Below are 19,581 nucleotides of genomic sequence, written 5' to 3' on the forward strand. Positions count from 1 at the left end.
TATGACTGAAGCAGGCAATGTGAAACAGAGCCCTTCAAAATCTTCACCGGCCTAAGCAAGGCTCTCTGACAGCCTCCGCAGGTTTTCCCAAATTCAAATCACAGCAGTTTATCACCTTTTCCTCAATTCATTCACAGGATGTGGGAGTTGCTGGCTACGTCAATATTTATTGCCCATTCCACAAAGAGTCAACCACATGGCTGTGGGCCTGGAATCACATGTAAGCCAGATTGGGATAAGGATGTCAGTTACCTTCCCGAGAGGGCATTAGTGAACCAGATGGGTTTCTCCTGACAATCAACAGTAGTTCCATGATCATCATTAGACTCTTAACTCCAGATTTTCAACTCAAATTACAATGCCACAGTAGCATTTGAAGCCGGGTCTCCAGAATGTTACCTGGGTCTTTGCAGTAATAGGTAGTGATAGCATCACTCAGCAATTGCCTACCAAACCTATTTAACCTTAGACACATCCATCCCAAAACCAAACCGATCACCTCAAATGTACCTCTTCTACTGTTTGCAGATATCTGCAGGATCATTGCACACACAACACCAGATTTGCAAGCAACGTTCTTTTCAATTCTTGCAAGAAATTCAGCTTGCCCTGGTAGATTTATTTTTATTTCAGATCTCCAGCATCTGCTGCTCTTTGTTTAATTATTAATGTTGCGAAAGGGGCAACTGTAGTGTTTTTTGACAAACGTGCTCCATTACAAAGTGACGAGGTAATCACGTCTTTTTTATTGCATTCACACCTCGAACTCTGACACCTTTCATCTTCTGAATTATAATTATCTTGGCAGTGTTTCTGACTTTCGCAAGCTCAGGTTTTTCAAATTTATCTTCAAATCTCAAACCTGAAGATTACTTTGAAATATATGAACAAACACCTCACTTTGAAATAAAAACTTGGTAATATATGAACCACAACATCAGATCTTTGCAACAGTGACGTCTCATCATTGCCATGTACGGTTGTCTCAGACGTTGATACTTTACATTTCATCACTGTGAACAACAAACACAACATTGCATTAGCCTTTGTGATTATTTGGTGTACCTGTATCCCAACGTTTTAGGATTCATGTACAAGGACACCCAGATCCTTCAGGACTGCAGCATTCTGCAGTCCCTCTCTATTTAAACAACATTCTCTTTTTCTCTTCCTCTTGCCAGAATGGACATTATATTTCTGCAAATTATATTCCTCCTGCCAAATATATCCCTTCTATACACCTATTTCTATCCCTTTGTAGACTCTGTCTGTCCTCTTCAAAACTTGCTTTCCTACCTATCTTTGATGCATCAACAAATTTGGTGACAATACGCTCAGTGCTTTAAAAACCAGTCATGCATATACACGCAATTAACACTAATTCCTCAGATATTCTGCCCCTTACCTGATTGGAATCTATTTATCTTGAATTTTAATTGCCCCATTAAATGAAAAGTCATGATTCAGTTATTGGTGGTAGTGGATAGGTACAATATTTAGAGCTCTGAATTCTACAGCTTATAAAAGGACTGACAGGGAATGTCAGTTATCGACAGAAACGCAATGGTCAGGTAAAAGTGAAGAAGCACCTTGAGACCTCAATGAGGCATTGCACCATAATGTTCCAGCGCAGAAACAGTCCATTTGGCCCATCCAGCTTATTCACCTTGTGATAGCCTTTAAGGCTGATTGGGAATCACTAATGAATGTCCTCATGGAGCTCATTGAGCTTGAGTTCCCTTGGGAAAAGACAATGGACATCTCAGCCAGAAGTCATCTCCTGAATCCTTTACACAAGCAGACCCCTTCTGTACTGGGGAGCCCATGAACCATGTATATATTTGTGCAGGCGAATGCACAAACTTTGTAGTTATTTGAAAATCCCTTGTTTTGCTTTTGGTTGCACTTCAACCCTACGTTCCTGACCTTTGGGCAGCTGGATTGGAGGGCTACAGACAGATTGGAGGATATTCTCGTGGGTCTGCTCCTGAGCCTCGTCAGGCAGGCTACAAACAGGTCCAGGTACAGGCCGTGGAGGGTGGGGTCATCTCTGTCAACTGTCTATCACTCTTACATGGTTACGTTCCTGCCCGGGTGTCTTGGAGAGTGAGCATGCAGTGTCCATCAATGCCCTCAATACCTTTAGAGAGAGATAGTTGGGTCTTGTGGGGGATACAATGCTTTACTTCTCCCGCCAACTCCATTTTGTTTTAGTCCCTTCCCTCTCTCCCTGCCTTCCCCTCACTTTTGATGGTTTCTATTGTTCTTAATGAGCATTATAGTCATTGTGTTTTCAGTAAAACAGCCAAAAACAAAGAAACCACAGTGCTTTTGATGGTGGTAAAGTCGCTCAGTTGTATGTGCAACACCTCTGTATATAAAAGAAAAAGATAAAGCAGACCTAGGGATGCCTGTCCTGGGCTGGGAATTGCCTATCTACACCACAAGTAGTGGCTTTATTTTGGTGTTCAACAGGAACTGATGTTCCTTTCCAGTTGGGCTTCCTGAGTTATTGCACTGCTGTTCAACTCCACATGTGGAATATTGGCTGAACCCAATTTCCTCCAACCCGCACCCTTGATGTTTTAAACACATGTCCTCTGAACATATCTATCTATTAATTACCTTTCACACTGCCAATGGACACTGGTTCAACAGTAATCAAAGGCAGAAAACTCCACATTCCACAGATCTTTCAGCTTCATCCAGCCAAGACTGACACAAGCCCCTGTCCCCTCACCATCAGAAAGTGACACAGAGTGAAAGGAGGCTATTCTGTCCATCCCCTCTGCACGCCCTCACCCCCTGTCCAATATGCATCCCACTCAGATCCATTCTACCTTCTCCATGCTAACCTACATATTATTCCTTTAACAATAACCATTAAATTCCCAGTTGAATACCCTGATAGAACCTGACACTATTACATCCCAAGCAGTACTTTCCAGACCCTGGTCATTCACTGTGCAAAAAGCCTATTCCTCAAGTCACTTTTCCTTCTTTTACCAATTCCGATGATTTTTCAGCCACTGGAAATCCCAAGTTTGTACCCAGTAGAGTTTTCTTGTCTGGTGCCCAGTAATTCACTCCTGACCCCCTATGAACCTTGGAGAATTCAGCACCTGGCAATGTGGAAGTTGGGTGCATTTTATTTTAATGATGCCCTGAAAGGAGGATGAGGGAATGGGTGAGTACATAAGGAGTTATGATTGTCCTTGTGGCATGAGGCAAACTTCCTACAAGCCCAGGAAATAACAAACCCAATAAATGGAAATCATCTATTGCCATTGACCCTTTCACAGCTCAGGTCACTCCTCAATCAATTGCTATAAGTCTCAGGAGTGCCAGTCTAGATTTTATGTTCATGGTATTGGAGCGGGACATGAAACACCAACCTCCTGACCCAGAGGCAGGAACATTACCCATTGGGCCACAGCTGGTCATCACTGGGTCAATGAGCAAGGCCATTAGAAGGAGCAATGACGACCTTAAACTAAATGGGTCTTGAGAAATTACTTGTGTTCACTGGGATGGAAATGAAATGGATTTTTTTCTCCACAGGAAACCATTTCAAACTTGAGTGATATTTTAAGGAATTATTCCTTGTGGGAAAACATGGAAAAGGAACAAAGACTCTTTTCATGCTCCACATTCCTGAAAACTATGGAAAATGCAGGCATTGTTGCTGCTCTGAATTTATCAAATCAGGGAATCAAAACGATATCAAGTGAAAGTATCAGTAAGTTGAACAAGAGTTATTTTGTGAAATATACATTCATTGAGTCAGCTATGAACATCACACAAGGAATTATCACATGACTGACCTTCTACATAAAATGTAGTACCTCGTATTGAAATATTAAGCAAGTTCATAATCCTGAGAATATCATCGGATATGTTTGTCAAGGTGCAGATCCTTATGATCCTGAATTTAAATTGCTTCAAGTTCCTTTTGGATTATTTAAAAAAAAATTCATGGCTCACTGAGATTAACCGATGAGGATCTGAGAATTCAGGATGAGAGTTCTCCATTGATTGTTCTATAGATCTCCAGAGACCCCAAACACATGCACTTGCAAAGAAAACACATTTTCATCATGCATAATTTAATTGTGGTGTTTAGGATAGTTAAATCATTTATAAGGGAAATGGGGAAAGAATGTATGGCCTCTAATTGGTCAGCCCAAAGTATAGGAGCATGGTCTTTCTGATCACCTTGTGGAAGGGACTGATAAAAATTGCAGGAGTCTTGGTTGTTGCCAACCATTATCTATTCTTAAAACATGGCAAATAGTAAACATGTACTGGGCAAGACTTCACCTCTCCCAGTCATATGATCTTATGTCACTCCCCAATGGCAATGTAGACTACCTCTTTGAAAAACTCACATTCACCCTTAACCCCACAAACTATGACATTGAGTCTAGGCATTCAGCGTTGATGTTCAGAAGCCTCTCTTCAGACAAAGGGTGATGGAATCTCCCCCAAGAGCTGTTGAGATCAGTTCAATTCAGAAGTTCAACTCAGATATTGATAGACTTCTGCATGGTTAGGGTACTGAGGCTTGCAGGATCCAAATGGAACAATGGAATTAAGATACAAATAAATACCGGTCTTGATACAAGGTTCAAGGGACTGAACAGAACTCTCATATTTCCATGCTCGGATGTGGATTTATCCCCTTGGGTCCTTAACCAAGCATTGCCCATCAACATTTCAATTGTAAGTCATGCTTTATTTTCCTTAGTCCTCGTTGAGGTATTGTAATTGCTTGAAGATCTGGCATTTATTGACCATCTTTATTCGTTCAGCATCTGCCATTTTGGTGTTGGGTTAGAGACATCAAGAACAGATCAGATATGGATGGCAAGGTTCCTTTGTGAATCAGTTGCGGTTTTACCACATTCCCATAATTTTATACTCATCTTCATTTCTGCAATCACAGAATTGTCCCAGAACTGAAGGAGGCCATTCTATCCAGCAGGTATCTCCCAGCTCTCTGAATGACAATTTACTTTGTGCCATTCTCTTGCTCTCATTCCATTCGCATCTGCATTCTTCCTTTTTCTCTAATTCTCCTGTGGACATTCCAGTTGAATCTGAGGCAGTGAATTCCACATCCTCAATACTCAGTGCATGAAAATGATTTCCCCTGTATCACTTTCACTACTCTACCAATTCCTTTAAAATTATACACTCTCTTTCATGATCCCTCATGAGTGGGCACAGTTTAGATTCTCTGACATTTACAGAAGGAAGCCATGCAGCCCACTTTGTCAGCACTACTCAATGAAGATCTGACGACACTAATCTCATTTTCCAGCGCTTGACTCATCATCCTATGGTTACAGCAACACGGGTGAATATCTAAAAACTGTTTCAATGTTACTAGAATTTCTTACTTCTCAGGCAGTCAGTCAGAGATTTCCAGCACCCTCCAAGTATAAATATTTCTCCTCAACTTTGCTCTTAGCTTTCTACCTTTTTCCCTCTTGCCTGGTTATTGATAGCTCTACCACAGGAAAAGGTGCCTTCCTGTCCATCCCAAATTACCTTATACACCTCGATCAGGTTTCCTCTCAACTTTTGCTGCTCCAAAGAAAGAAACATCAATCTATCCAACCTTTCCTCATAACTCAGACCCTCCAGCCTACGCAACATTCCAGTTAAATTTGCACCCTACCTCCTCTCGTGCAGTCACATCCTGCTGATAATGTGCTGACCAGAACTGCACACAGTACTCCAGTTGTAGCCAAACCAGCACTTTATATAATTTCAAGATAATCACTCCACTCTCATGTTCTCTGACTTCACTAATAAACGTGAGTATTCCATATGCCTTCTTAACCACCTTATCTATCTGACCTGTTACTTTCAGGGACGTATTCATAATCACATCAGGGTTCTTCTGATCTTCACTACTTTCCAGGATCCTATCACTCATTCTATTAATCCCTGGTGTTAATAACCATCCTCACCTGGCTGATTTCATGCAGACCCCTCATGAATTTGAACACACCAGGGATATGGTGTGGGGGCTTGAGTGTCAGGATGTAATTCCAACACTGGGGAAACTCACACCTTCCAGGGCAGTGTGAAATCAGTTTTGAGTTCAAACAGACCACATTCTTTTGACGCAAAAAGGTGCATTTCCCAAGTTGTGCAATTACAATTTTTAATAGTTGATGAGAATGTTTATAAAAGGCAGAGAAAGTCTATGAACTGGTCAAGCAATCAAGTTACTTCAATCTACTGCTCTTTAAATTTTAGGAATGAAGAAAAGTCTAATGTGTCTCAATGTTGAAATGGTCAATTATTGCAATTTCAATAGCTGTTTTTTGATGTAAGCATTACAGCATTCTTACTGCACTGAGGTCCCATTTGTTCACAGTGTGACTGACCACTCCAAAATGTCATTAATGGATTAGTTGTTTTGAATGCGGCACAATGAATACATAAGTTGTTATATGAAATGAGGTATGAAGAGATTTAAATGTATTAAATGATATTTGATCAATGACATTTTTTTGTTCATAGAGCGAATCCTGCATTAGATTCTTAGATTATATTTTATGTAATCTCAAATGGCTTTAGTGTTTTGCCAAGTCCCAGACCACAGAGGTTAGTTTTTTAACACGCCCTCCTCAGAATTCAGCTACTTGCTTGGAAACCTCCAAACTGTTGTTGAGGTCCTGGACCTATATCTACACAACATTATCACCTCCCACCTCTACTCAAATGAAACTCTGAGAAATCGGATCGGTTTCTCCCAAGGTGCACTGAGCTCTGTACAACCACCTCAGGAGCGAAATCAAATCCAAAGAAATTTGTTTAGCCAAGTGCTGTGTCAATCTATTAAACTGGCAGTTGAGCAGAGACAATATAACCTGACATTGCAAATGTATGACACTACTATATAATTCACTTTGGAGTTTGGCATTTTTTTCCTACTCAGATATGGAACTGAAGACTTTTAGAGGTGCAAACAGAATCCATTTACAAGTAAATGACACAGTGATGGATATCAACGAACTGACACATATCACAGGAAATACAACTGGTAAATATACTGGTTATGTCCACTTCATTTCAGCTCTCTGTTATATTGTCTTATGGTTATGTTCTCCAGAACCATCTGAGATACCTTCACCAATCATGCTTATAGGTTTCGTCTTCCTGAAATTAAAATGGAAAGGATGTACAAGTAAAGTTTTTGGCAGAAGAGAGGTTTAATCATGAGAAAGACTAAAGATTTATGACATAGTTAATAATATTATATCCGAGACACATTATTTTTCATTAATTCACAGGATGTGAGTGTTGCTGGCTAGCCAGCATTTATCACCCATCCCTAATGGCCCAGTGGGCAGGTGAGAGTCAACCACATTGCTGTGGGGCTGCAGTAACATGTAGGCCAGACCAGGTAAAGATGGCAGTTTCCTTCCCTGAAGGACAAAGTGAACAACATGGGTTTTCCTACAAATTGGCAATGGAGTGATTGTCATCATTAGACTACTGATTCCAGATTTTCAATCCATTGAAATTCAACTCTCTGCCATGACAGCATTCAAACCCCGGATCCCCAGCACATTACCTGGGTTCCTGGATCAACAGTTCAGTGATAATACCATGAGGCCATTGCCTCCCCTGTTTGGGCTCCTGTCAGATTTTCAAGCTCAACTTACAAGTAAGTACACATTGGTGTTCGCTACATGATCTCAGCACCAGAACAACTGGTACTGGAACACTGGCCTTAGAAATCCTTCGCTTCTCCCAGAATCTGTCCTTCATATTCTGATAAGAGAAATTTATCCTGTGATGTCAGTTAACTCTTGCAAGCACTAACTGTGTTGTGCAACATTCACTTTGTAAGTTTATTTTCTTTGAAGTGAAGTGAGACACATTGTAAATTATATTGTGAGGTCAGTTGGAAAGGTGTTTTGGTCAATTGGAGCCTTAAGCACCAGAAGATTTGAACACCATTGCATGAGACAAGCCAGAGTATAGATTCAGGGCAGAGAAGGTCCACAAGTCGGATTCCTCGACATCAAAGGATTGAGTTTCTCAAGAGTAAAATGAAGATTGGGAGATTTAATACAAAAACAGGATTTGAAGAAGGATAAAGAACATGGATGCAGTTAAGTCAAGGACAGCTTCAGCAGTTATCTAGACACAAAAATAAAGATCAAGGACAACCTAATGAATGTGCTGGCAGGATGTGGATGGGGAGAATGTTCCTCAGTCAGAAGGACAAGTACATGAAGTTGACTTCTGGATAGTGTCGTGGAGGGAGAAACCCATTAAAGACGTAGCTTTGGAAAAGAAGATGGATAGGAACTCAGGTCTTTTGTGTGAGTAGATAGGCAAAAGAGATGGGCTCCCTATCCTGAGATCTTGCTAACCCTTACTGTGTTTATTGCAAGGCCACAATCACCTGCTCCCAAACCTGACTACATGTGGTCTGAATGTCTAGGTGTCCAGACAGACTTGGTAATTACTATTTCTAAGGTGCTGGTTATGACTGTTCTACTTCTGCAGCTGAGTTACATTTATTTTGTGTTCAAATATCTCTCTCCAGCATTAATCATGCTTAACACTCCCTCCGCGATTGGATTTTACAGTGGTAGGTTTGATTGTCTACAAGGACATGGACTCCATTCTGAATGGAAGTGAGTTCCACAGCACCACTGGTGGAAACCTGAAGCCGTTTCATTTACTCTCTGATGTAGCTTCAGCTGTGATTACCAACAGGGACAACAATGGACTTGACCCAACAGTGAGCATTATCTTCAAGCGCATGCAGGTTTGTGAACAGTGTTATGCCTGGGTGAGGGTCCCTAATTTGTTACAGTGCCTAACAGGAAACCCCGAAATCCCAAGTGCCCAGTGAGGGGGAATGAGAAGGGTTCCTTTCTTTATTCATCCACACCCTCAGTTAGTCGTAACAAGGTTAACTTGAAAAAGATCCCTTCCCTTTTAGATGCCTTTCACCCTGGCAATATTTTTAATTGATGTTTTAAAAGGAGCCAATTTGGGTAACGAAACAAGGCTCCCTTGATTTAGTGAAAGAGCAAGTTCATTAATTGTTAATTGCAAGAAGAACTAATAATGCAAAACACGTATACACGGACCAGATTTATGCAAAATTAAAGCTAAAAAAGATACACTCATCAGCCTGTGAGATCCATGAAGAGTAGAAAATGGGACATTGCAGCCTTTACTTAGGGTGATAACTGGGAGGAAGGATGTCAGTAGACAGGCAGTTGAATTTGAGATGCATGGTGTTGTAGATCAGCTCAAACGCCTTTGTGCTGTTTCCATTTGACACAGTTTCACTTATTTCCAGCAAAGAGGGACATTTTCTTTCTTTTACGTGAATGATATTTGACACATGAACCACCTCAACTCAGCTCTGAGACCTGTTACAGTTTCACTGGAATGGGTGTACCATTAATCAAGCACCACTAAATATATTAAATCCCACTGACACCACCAAAATGATCAGTTTGCCTGACTGACTGATAGTCAGGGCAAAAGCATTTCACACCAGGTTTCATTCATACCAGAAGAGTAACTATTTATTTCAATACACTTCACATTGCCAACACCAAAAAAAGGAAATCATTTCTGGTCTACCGCAATGTAAGTTGAAGTCCACACCCTCAAAACCCTAAATATAAACGCAGACTCAACCATCATCTGGACAGACAAAGGACAGATAGTTTAACACATAATCAATGGGAGGGTACAGAATACAGGCTGGGCAAACATAATTCTGAACATCAAAATCCCAGACCACAAGGAGGAAAGTTATTTTCTATCAGTCCTTTTGATTTTAGCAATGATAACATGTTACAGCTGTCTATAGGGTAATGGTCATACTAAAATTCAATTGTGCATCAGGTGGACCTGGGTGTTATCTTGCTTCAGAATTTAGTTTAAGCTTTCTTGTTTTTGTTCTCCTTTTCCCACATGGTAGGTGGAGAGAGGGGGAGAGGAAGAGAGAGGGAGATACGGAAGCTTTCTGACTCTCTCTTTTTATTGCCCCATGGCTGACTACACTTCGCACACTGCAGCTCAACCAGAGGGCTTTTGTCAAGCAGAACTTCCTCAACTTGGAAGCCAGTCATTGCCATTCAGTGTAGAATTTCCCTCCTCACTGCTTCAAAAGGCAATATTGTACCACACAGTTCAAAACAGAGGCAGAACTTAATTTTTAAGTTGCAAACATTTTATATGTAGCACTCCAAATTCCTTTTCAGTTTATAGTCCCAAATTAGAAAATATATGTTTTTTTACAGTCATGTAAGCTTTCAATGATGCAGGAAAAGTAAATTAATGAAAGACTTATTTATTCTTATCAGAGTTGTTGAACAATGACCCCAATTTCCTCAGTTTTCTCCCCTCCTCCCTCAATATCCTGACTCTTGCAGGAGAACAGCCTGATATTCTACCCCTAATCCTAGCTTCCTCCAGCATAAGGGAAGATAGTATCAGCAAACTATTCAACACAGACACAGACAGATAAGGGCACAAACAGGGACATAAATGCAAATCACAGGCACACACACACACACACACAACACAACACACACACACATACACACACACAACACAACACAACATACACACAACACACACACACAACACAACACAACACACACACACACACACACACACACAACACACCACACCACACACACACACACACACACACACACACAACACAACACACCACACACACACACACACACACACACACACACACACACACACACACACACACACACGGACACACACACAGACAGACACATGGACACACACACACACACACACACACACAACACAACACACACACACACAAACACCACACATACACAACACACACACACACACACAACACAACACACACACACACACACAACACACAGACAACACAACACACACACAACACAACACACACACACAACACAACACAACACACACACACACAACACAACACACACACAACACAACACACACACACACAGAGACATACACAACACACACACAACACAACACACACACACACACACACACACACACAACACAACACACACACACACACACACACGTGCGCACAAGACATACACACACAAATGTACAAGATACACACATGCACAGACATGTGTTAGGTACACACACACGTACACAGCTATGCAGCCTTAAATCAAAGCAGATCCAAAGTGGGACCTGAGATAACAAGGTGTGGGGCTGGATGAACACAGCAGGCCAAGCAGCATCAGAGGAGCAGGAAGTCTGAAGTTTCGGTCCTAGACCCTTCTTCAGAAATGGGGGAGGGGAAGGGGATTCTGAAATAAATAGGGAGAGAGGGGGAGGCGGATAGAAGTTGGATAGAGGAGAAGATGGGTGGAGAGAATCTTCTCCTCTATCCATCTTCTATCCGCCTCCCCCTCTCTCCCTATTTATTTCAGAACCCCCTTCCTTTCCCCCATTTCTGAAGAAGGGTCTCGGCCCGAAACGTCAGCCTTCCAGCTCCTCTGATGCTGCTTGGTCTGCTGTGTTCATCCAGCTCGACACCTTGTTATCTCAGATTCTCCAGCATCTGCAGTTCCTACTATCTCTGAACCAAAGTGGGACCTGCTGTGTTTCCTTCTGTGTGGTTTGCCATCACAGAGCCACTGCATCTACCTACTGAGGGTTACACACATGGCTGATTTATTCAGTTAACATTCAACTTGTAATAGCTGATATGCAAACATCTGAATTAGGTGCAAAAAGAGGCCATTCAGCACCTTGAGCCTGCTTCATAAATTCAATAACATGCTGGATAATCTGTTTGCATTTCCATTCCACATTCCCATCCAGCCTCAATAATGTTTCATTCAGCTACCTAAAAAGAATCTGTCCATCCCGTCCTTCGTAACATCCAATAACCTCAGCTTCACCACCTCCTGAGACAGGGTGGGTCAATGTAGTAAAGCCCTGTGAGGCAAAAACAATTCTCATCTCTGTCCCCAAAGCGCGACCCATTATTTTAACATAGTGTCCCCTTGTCCTGAACTCATCCACAAGAGGAAACATCCTTTCCACATCCACCATGTTCAGATCATTCAGGTTCTTTCCACTTTTATCAAATAACCCCTCACTCTGCAAAACTCCAGTGAAAGTAATCCCAGTCTGGTCCACCTCAGTTCATAAAACAATCCACTCATTCAAGCTATCAGTCCAGTAAACCTCCCCTGAACCACCTCCAATACATTTACATGCGTCATTAAAAAAGGAGACCAAAACTACACACAGTATTCAAGATGTGGTCTTACCAACACCCTGTAAAACTGATGCATGACATCCTTACGTTTATGTCTCATTTTGAATTTGAACCTTTCTCCCCACAGCCAGCTAACAACGATTGGGCAATGCACTGTGCTCATTGGAATTATGAAGCTGGCACAAGCTACTGGTCTCCCAGTGGGTGCAGTGTGGGACGTTCCAATGGAACACACACTCAGTGTCGATGCAGCCAACTCTCCACCCTGGCACTGCTAATGTCTCCTGTTGGATGGCAGGTAAAACTGTTTCTCCATTGATGGTCTCCACAGTTAGTTCTGAATTCATGTACTGGATACAAGCGCAGTGTGTTGTAGTGATTGCGCAAAAGGTTATTGTCTTTGATCACAACATGCTTAAATATGAATGTTCAAATGATTTAAAATGATTATAATGGTAATAATAAATTATGATTGTGGTAGAAATAATGGGAAGAGAAAAAGGCAAAAAGCCCACAAGTCTCACATCCCTCTGCCCTTCGGGATTATCATAATGCTGCATTCATGAGAAATGAATGAGAAAAATCTCACCAAGTACTGATGATTGATATCAGCCCTGATTGCTGCCATGTGCGAGAGTGATTGTATCTACTGTTGCAGCAAAATTTTGTTGGATGTAGTCCCATCTGGGTGATGGGGCAAGGCACATCACACAGGACAGTGACAAACAGTTGGGGGAAGAAGGGATCAATTAAGGCATATTGATGATGGCACAAAATATTGAAAACCATAAAACTGAAGAAAGTAGAGAGTCCCAAATGCTACAGCTTTCGGAAAGAAGACTTAAAGTAGGTGGTTAGAGACTTAGAGCTGGAAAAGCCTCCACAGAACTGAGGGGACATCCAGGAGAGCTTGATCTAAACATGGTAGAATTCTTTCCAACAAAAGAGCTGAAGGGGAACCTAGTAGAGATACTTAACGTTCTGAAGACTTTCCTTCAGATACTCTAAAGCAGTGACAATAAATATAATACTTAAAAATATCAAGAAATACTGCCATTATACAAGAAAATGGCAGAGATAACTGGCCTGCTTTAATCTCATTGAGTGGCAGAGCAGGCTTTAATCACTAACTCATGCTGTTAGTTTCTAGATTTCTGTAGTCACTGATAAATTGAATTGAGATTTGAAGACAATCTTCTGCACACAGAAAGTAATTGAAAGGTGGAACATGTGAGGGAATTGAAGTGCACAGAGTAAAATCATTTAATAGTAAACTGGACTAAAAAAACAAATCTTGAGGGAGAAGGAAATCAAGGGTTATGCTGAAAAGGGAAGATGGAGAGAAGTGGGGGGAAACTCATGTGTAGAATAAACACTAGCAGAGAGACGGTGGGCTGAATGGCCTGGCTCTGTATTGTATATGTAACACAATTATACGAGAAAAGTATTCAAATCTTCAATGGGTTTGGGAGTTGCAGTGAATTAAAGGGAAGCTGGCTAGCTTCAGCGGCTAGAATGTGGCGCAGAAGCTACTGGATGATTTCCTGGAATCAGACTACATACTTTGTCCCGCAGTGACATCAGGACAATGATGATGGCACAGAAAAATACAAAGAGAAACACACACAGAGTAGTGGACATTGCAGTTAAGGGGTCAAGCCAGTCATGTTCACAAACATTTCAACAAGATGAGAATCAATCACAAATGTTTATAGATAGAGGGTCTTTGTTATCGACTGCTGGTCTCCAGTCCCATACCAATCAGCTACTTGTTGCTGCCCAAAACTCTTTTTGTTTACACCCTCTGGCTCCAGTCCGTTTGAGATAATCCTGCTCACGCTGCCTGAACAAGCAGCTGGGTAAACAGCACTTATAAAAAGTGTTGGTAACTTGACTTTGAAAAGGTGCAATGATCCCTTCCACTAGCTTCGGGTTTTAAATCAGTCCTTTTCGGATTTTGGTCGACAATCAGAAACACAGAAAAATCAAACAGTACGGTTTTGACAACACATTATTGGTCGAGCTCTCATTTTGAGGTTATAGCCTCCCCATACTTGGCCCTATCAGATTACCAGAGAAGTATGTTGTGATGTACTAAAAGATACAAAATTAATGGCAATGCTTTCTTTCTGTAGGACTATCCCTTTGCCTTGACGATAATTACATTGGTTGGAATTCCAATTTCTCTGGTGTGTCTTGGAATCACCATTGTGACCTTTGCCTTCTGCACCAATTTAAGGAATGCTCTATATATCACGCACATGCAGCTGTGCGTGAGTCTCTTTCTGGCAGAGCTGCTTTTCATTGTCGGGATCAACAGAACCAGAAACCAAGTAAGGAAGCCACTACAGCCAGCAGTGCGAGAGGTTGTGTGAGTGAGTGAGTGTGTGAGAGAGAGTTATTGTGTCTGAGTGTGCATGCGATGCGTCAGAGAGTGTGTGACAGGGACAGTGCGTGAGTGTCCATATGAGAGTTAAGTCTGAATCACTTTGTGTGTGAGAAAATGTATCTGTGTGAAAGAGGAAGATCTGTGTGTGTGACAGAGTCAAAATGTGTGTAACAGAAAGTCCGTGAGTCTGAGCATGTGTGAGTTTGAGTGCAAGTACATGAGTGTGTTGATACAAGTGCGTACTTGTGTCAGTATCTGTTAAGTATAACCGAACAGGTTTCCTTGTGTACTCAAATACAAATGTTTGATGCTCATTTAAGTGTATATTTGCTCCTTGTGTATCAAACTCTCCCTCTTTTGAAACCCTCAGTTCTTTCTCCCACGTTATGTGACAATGCTGATGTCGACTTCAGATGTCAATAAACACTATGGTGCAAGAAATCGGGAATTCCCTCCCTGAACCTGTCTTCTTCCCTCCCAGCCTTCTTTGATACACTCTGTACAGATGGCAGGGAGGGATGCTTCTGCAATAGTACAGATGGCCACTGGCTCAATACAAATGGTGCACCCTTCTGCTGATCAGCATAAAATAGCAGCAAGGACACGGCTTCGGTTTTAGTGCTTAGACCCAGGAGTGTGTCAGGTGGAAATGTGAGGAATCTCTCCCTAAAGAAAGGCTCTCATGCTGTCTCTCACTCTTACAGGTGATATGTGGGATTATCGCAGGATTTTTACATTACTTGTTCCTGGCTGCATTTGTTTGGATGTTTCTGGAGGGAGTCCAGCTCTTTCTCATGGTCAGAAATATCAGGAATTTGAGGGTTCCCCAAACAGAAAAAACTGAAAAGTTCATGAACCTACTTGGCTACGGGGTCCCAGCAATAATTGTGTTCATTTCCGCTGCAGTGTATCACAAAGGCTATGGCTCACCCAGGCAGTAAGTAATGGCTCCTCCGTTTCTTACAGCAAAAATTATCACCTTCCACTTACAGCCATTGTAAGAAATTAACATTCTTTCTTTTTGTTGCACACTCGTTTTTGTCAATAACAATAGCCTTAACTTAACTACAAAAATCTGGCATTTCAATGCAGCACTGCGGGACAGCTGCACTGCACAGAGGACCATTCTTCAGATAAGACATTAAACCAAAGCCCCATTTAACTGCCTAGGTGGATATAGAAGATCCCACGGGAAAGAACAGCAGTATCCTGATTGTTATTTATCCCTCAATCAACATCACAAGAAAGAGATTACCCCAGTCAGCAGTACAATGCTGTTTGTGGCAGTTTGCACATTTGGAAAAGTGTCAGCCACTTTACAACAGTGAATACACATAGAACATAGAACATTACAGCACAGTACAGGCCCTTCGGCCTTCGATGTTGTGCCGACCTGTCATACCGATCTCAAGCCCATCTAACCTACACTACTCCATGTCGTCCATATGCTTATCCAATGATGACTTAAATGTACCTAAAGTTGGCGAATCTACTACCGTTGCAGGCAAAGCGTTCCCTTCCCTTACTACTCTCTGAGTAAAGAAACTACCTCTGACATCTGTCCTATACCTTTCACCCCTCAATTTAAAGCTATGCCCCCTCGTGCTCGCCGTCACCATCCTAGGAAAAAGGCTCCCCCTATCCACCCTATCTAACCCTCTGATTATTTTATATGTTTCAATTAAGTCACCTCTCAACCTTCTTCTCTCTAATGAAAACAGCCTCAAGTCCCTCAGCCTTTCCTTGTAACACCTTCCCTCCATACCAGGCAACAGCCTAGTAAATCTCCTCTGCACCCTTTCCAAAGCTTCCACATCCTTCTTATAATGCGGTGACCAGAACTGTACACAATACTCCAAGTGCGGCCACACCAGAGTTTTGTACAGCTTCACCATAACCTCTTGGTTCCGGAACTCGATTCCTCTATTAATAAAAGCTAAAACACTGTATGCCTTCTTAACAGCCCTGTCAACCTGGGTGGCAACTTTCAAGGATCTGTGTACATGGACACCAAATTTTTTTTTCTCTTTTTTTTATTGTGTAACCACCTCCCTAAAGCTAGTACCTATCACTCTCTGTGACCGCTGCGAGCACCGCAGTGTGTCCAGCTGCTTCCCCAACCAAACCATGTGGCCTATGAGGAGCTGCACCTGGTGAAACTTCCGGCAGGCATAGTCAGGGACATCAGATTGCTCCCTGATTTCTCACACTTGATAGGAGAAACATACCACTGCCTTAACTGCCATCTCCACTTAAAAAATAAATGAGTCTTAGCTTGCCTGATCTCTTTACCACCCTTTTTGTTTTGGCTAGTGGGGAGATAGAGGTGGGGGAGGTAATCAGTACACTAATGTAGTGTTTTGGGTTTAACCACTCTTTGACACCAGTTCCTCTGCAATATTCAAACCAGTAGTGGTGGTCTAATGCCATCGCCTAGAATTCCACTCAGTAACGTCACTGCTGCCCTCTGATTCATGAAAAGTAATTCATTAACTTTAATGTGCTTTGAGACATTCAATGTACCTTATGTGCAAGTTTGTGGTTATATTATTTGTAAAGAGCTTGGGACTGATTTGTGACTGAACGATATGTCAATACATATCCTGAGGTGCCACATTCACTGATGCACTGTGGTCTTGCACCAGTAACAAAGTATCAATCTGTCAATCCACCAGCCAAAGGGAAAATGGTGAGAAATACAAATCAAAAATGCTGGTATTTCATAGTGTGTAAGTGTGACTACTTCTAGGCGATAGGAACCAGAAGACATGGTCTCATTGTATTTTTCCTCCCAAGTTCAGCTTTCCTCCTTTGACCTACACCACCGGGCTCTCTTTTCCTCTTATCTTTACTCATGATCTCTCCTCGCTCTCTTCTCATACGTTTTGCTCTTTATCCACTTCCAATCTGTCCATCTACTTCCTCACTAACCAGCCCACTCTTCCCACTGACCAATGCCCACCCCACTACCCCTACCTGCATCCACCCATAGCCATCCTACCTACCTTTCCCCAGCCCCAACCCTCCTCTCTCTCGCCTCCCTGACCTTACACAACCTGTCCTTCCCCTCACCCACCTGTCTGTGCCACCCTTCCCATTGACCAACCCCCACTACTCCCTACCTGCATCCACATATCACCATCCCACCTGCCTTACCCCAGCCCCACCCCTCCTCCCTCCGTTCATTTCCATCTTCCTTCGCCCTCTCCAGTTCTGAAGAAGGGTCCCAACTCAAAACCTCGACTTTCCTATTCCTCTGATGCTGCCTGGCATGCTCTGTTCTTCCAGCTCCACACTGTGTTAGACTCTGACCACAGCATCTGCAGTTCTTGCTATCTACATTAGAATTTTGTTTGATTCATGAATAGTTAGTAGTTAAGGTAGAAATTGTTCAATTTGACATTAATTCTGTTAATTTCTTCACTCTTATGGTAAGGTAAAGAAATTACTTTTTGATTGGAGAGTGACTGTCAGGAGTCCATATCATTTAACCTCCCCCTTCTAACAGAGTTGGGGGTTGTTTGGTGGGAGGCAGTTGTACCACTTTCCACACTGTCTTTAACAGATAATGAGGTGAGGTGAGCTTCTCTGGCTGTTTCAGCTTTAGTTATCAGATGGGGATCGATATCTGCTTCATTCCACCATTCTTTCAGAAAGTGCACTTCAGATCATCAACATTTGCAGTTGTTTAATTCATTTTTTGTCAAAGTCATTTGTGACATTTGCTAACCACAGTAATGGTTGAAGGATGGAAAGGTCTTGGGCCGATAAAAAGAGAAGGGAAACCCAGAGTGTTGGCAGCAGATGTGGGGCAAGTGAAATAGGGATTGAGCGCATGTCCTTGTGTTGGGAAAATGGCTAGAATGGCAGGCATGCTATCAACATGAAGTGAGTGACCCAATTTTATACAAAATGTGGCTGTCCCCAAAGGGTGGCTGGCCTGCTGGCATTAAGCCAACTCAAGAGCAGTATGCACCATATGCAAGCAATGGAAATACACATAAAACCGACAGCACATTGAGAAAAACCAAATGAGGGAACATCAGCCAAGATGTATCACAGCTCATTGGTGGTCGAAGGCCTGTTTGTGGCACAGCTTTGTTTCAGTCACATCAAGGAGTGGAAACCTGCAGTGAGGGGCTTTTCTCATAAGAAACGGTTGTAAAGGGTGGGAGTATATCCATTGGGGTTCGGAAGGATGAGAGGTGATCCAAATGTGACATAGGAGATCCTGAGGAGACATGACAGAATGGATCCATTCTGATAAGATGTTTCCCCTTGTGGGATGCCAAAACTAGGGGGTAATTTAAACACAAAAGGGGTCACCAATTTAAGACAGCAATGCAGAGGAACTTTTTCTCTCAGAGGATTGTGAGTCTTTGGATCTCTCTTCCCCAGACAGTGGTGAAGGCATGGTCACTGATTATTTTCGAGACAGAAGAAGCTAGATTCTTGACTAACGAGGGAGTCAAAGATTACTGGGGGAGGCGGGGAGATAATCAAGTGAGAATGTGGAATTGAGTCTGCAGTCATATCAACCAATTTTTTTTGAATCATGCAACAGTCTGAATGTTCTAAATGGCTGACTCTTGCTCTTAATTCATTCATAATTTATATTGCTGAAAAGACATTTTATTTTGGAGCGAATACTGTCTGAAATCTTTCTACCAACAACTAGAAAGATTATCATCATCCTATCAGTGCACGGGTTATAAAAATATTTTTGCACTCTAAATAGTTCATGCTTCATGGGTCCTATTCTCTTATTGATACGCACTGTTCCGAATGATTTACTTTCTTCTCTTAAATTCCAGCTGCTGGATCTCCACAGACGGAGGATTCATCTGGAGTTTCCTGGGACCTGTGTGTCTGATCATTCTGGTAACTTCCAAACTAATCATATCAACTCTCTCATGTTTTA

General features: G+C 42.1%; 1 protein-coding gene across 1 annotated transcript in view; it reads left to right on the plus strand.

The window, feature by feature from the left end:
• The window catches only part of LOC125447394 (adhesion G protein-coupled receptor E3-like), a 40,833-nt gene that overhangs the window by 9,435 nt on the left and 11,817 nt on the right, over positions 1-19,581 (plus strand). The window contains exons 6-13 of the mRNA XM_059640001.1: positions 3,562-3,739; positions 6,956-7,060; positions 7,565-7,687; positions 8,622-8,803; positions 12,399-12,569; positions 14,407-14,604; positions 15,365-15,597; positions 19,475-19,541. Coding sequence (XP_059495984.1) covers positions 3,562-3,739; positions 6,956-7,060; positions 7,565-7,687; positions 8,622-8,803; positions 12,399-12,569; positions 14,407-14,604; positions 15,365-15,597; positions 19,475-19,541 — 1,257 coding nt within the window. The remainder of the gene's footprint in view (positions 1-3,561; positions 3,740-6,955; positions 7,061-7,564; positions 7,688-8,621; positions 8,804-12,398; positions 12,570-14,406; positions 14,605-15,364; positions 15,598-19,474; positions 19,542-19,581) is intronic.

This window comes from Stegostoma tigrinum, chromosome 35 (assembly GCF_030684315.1).
Source record: "Stegostoma tigrinum isolate sSteTig4 chromosome 35, sSteTig4.hap1, whole genome shotgun sequence".
Taxonomy (NCBI): Eukaryota; Metazoa; Chordata; class Chondrichthyes; order Orectolobiformes; family Stegostomatidae; genus Stegostoma; species Stegostoma tigrinum.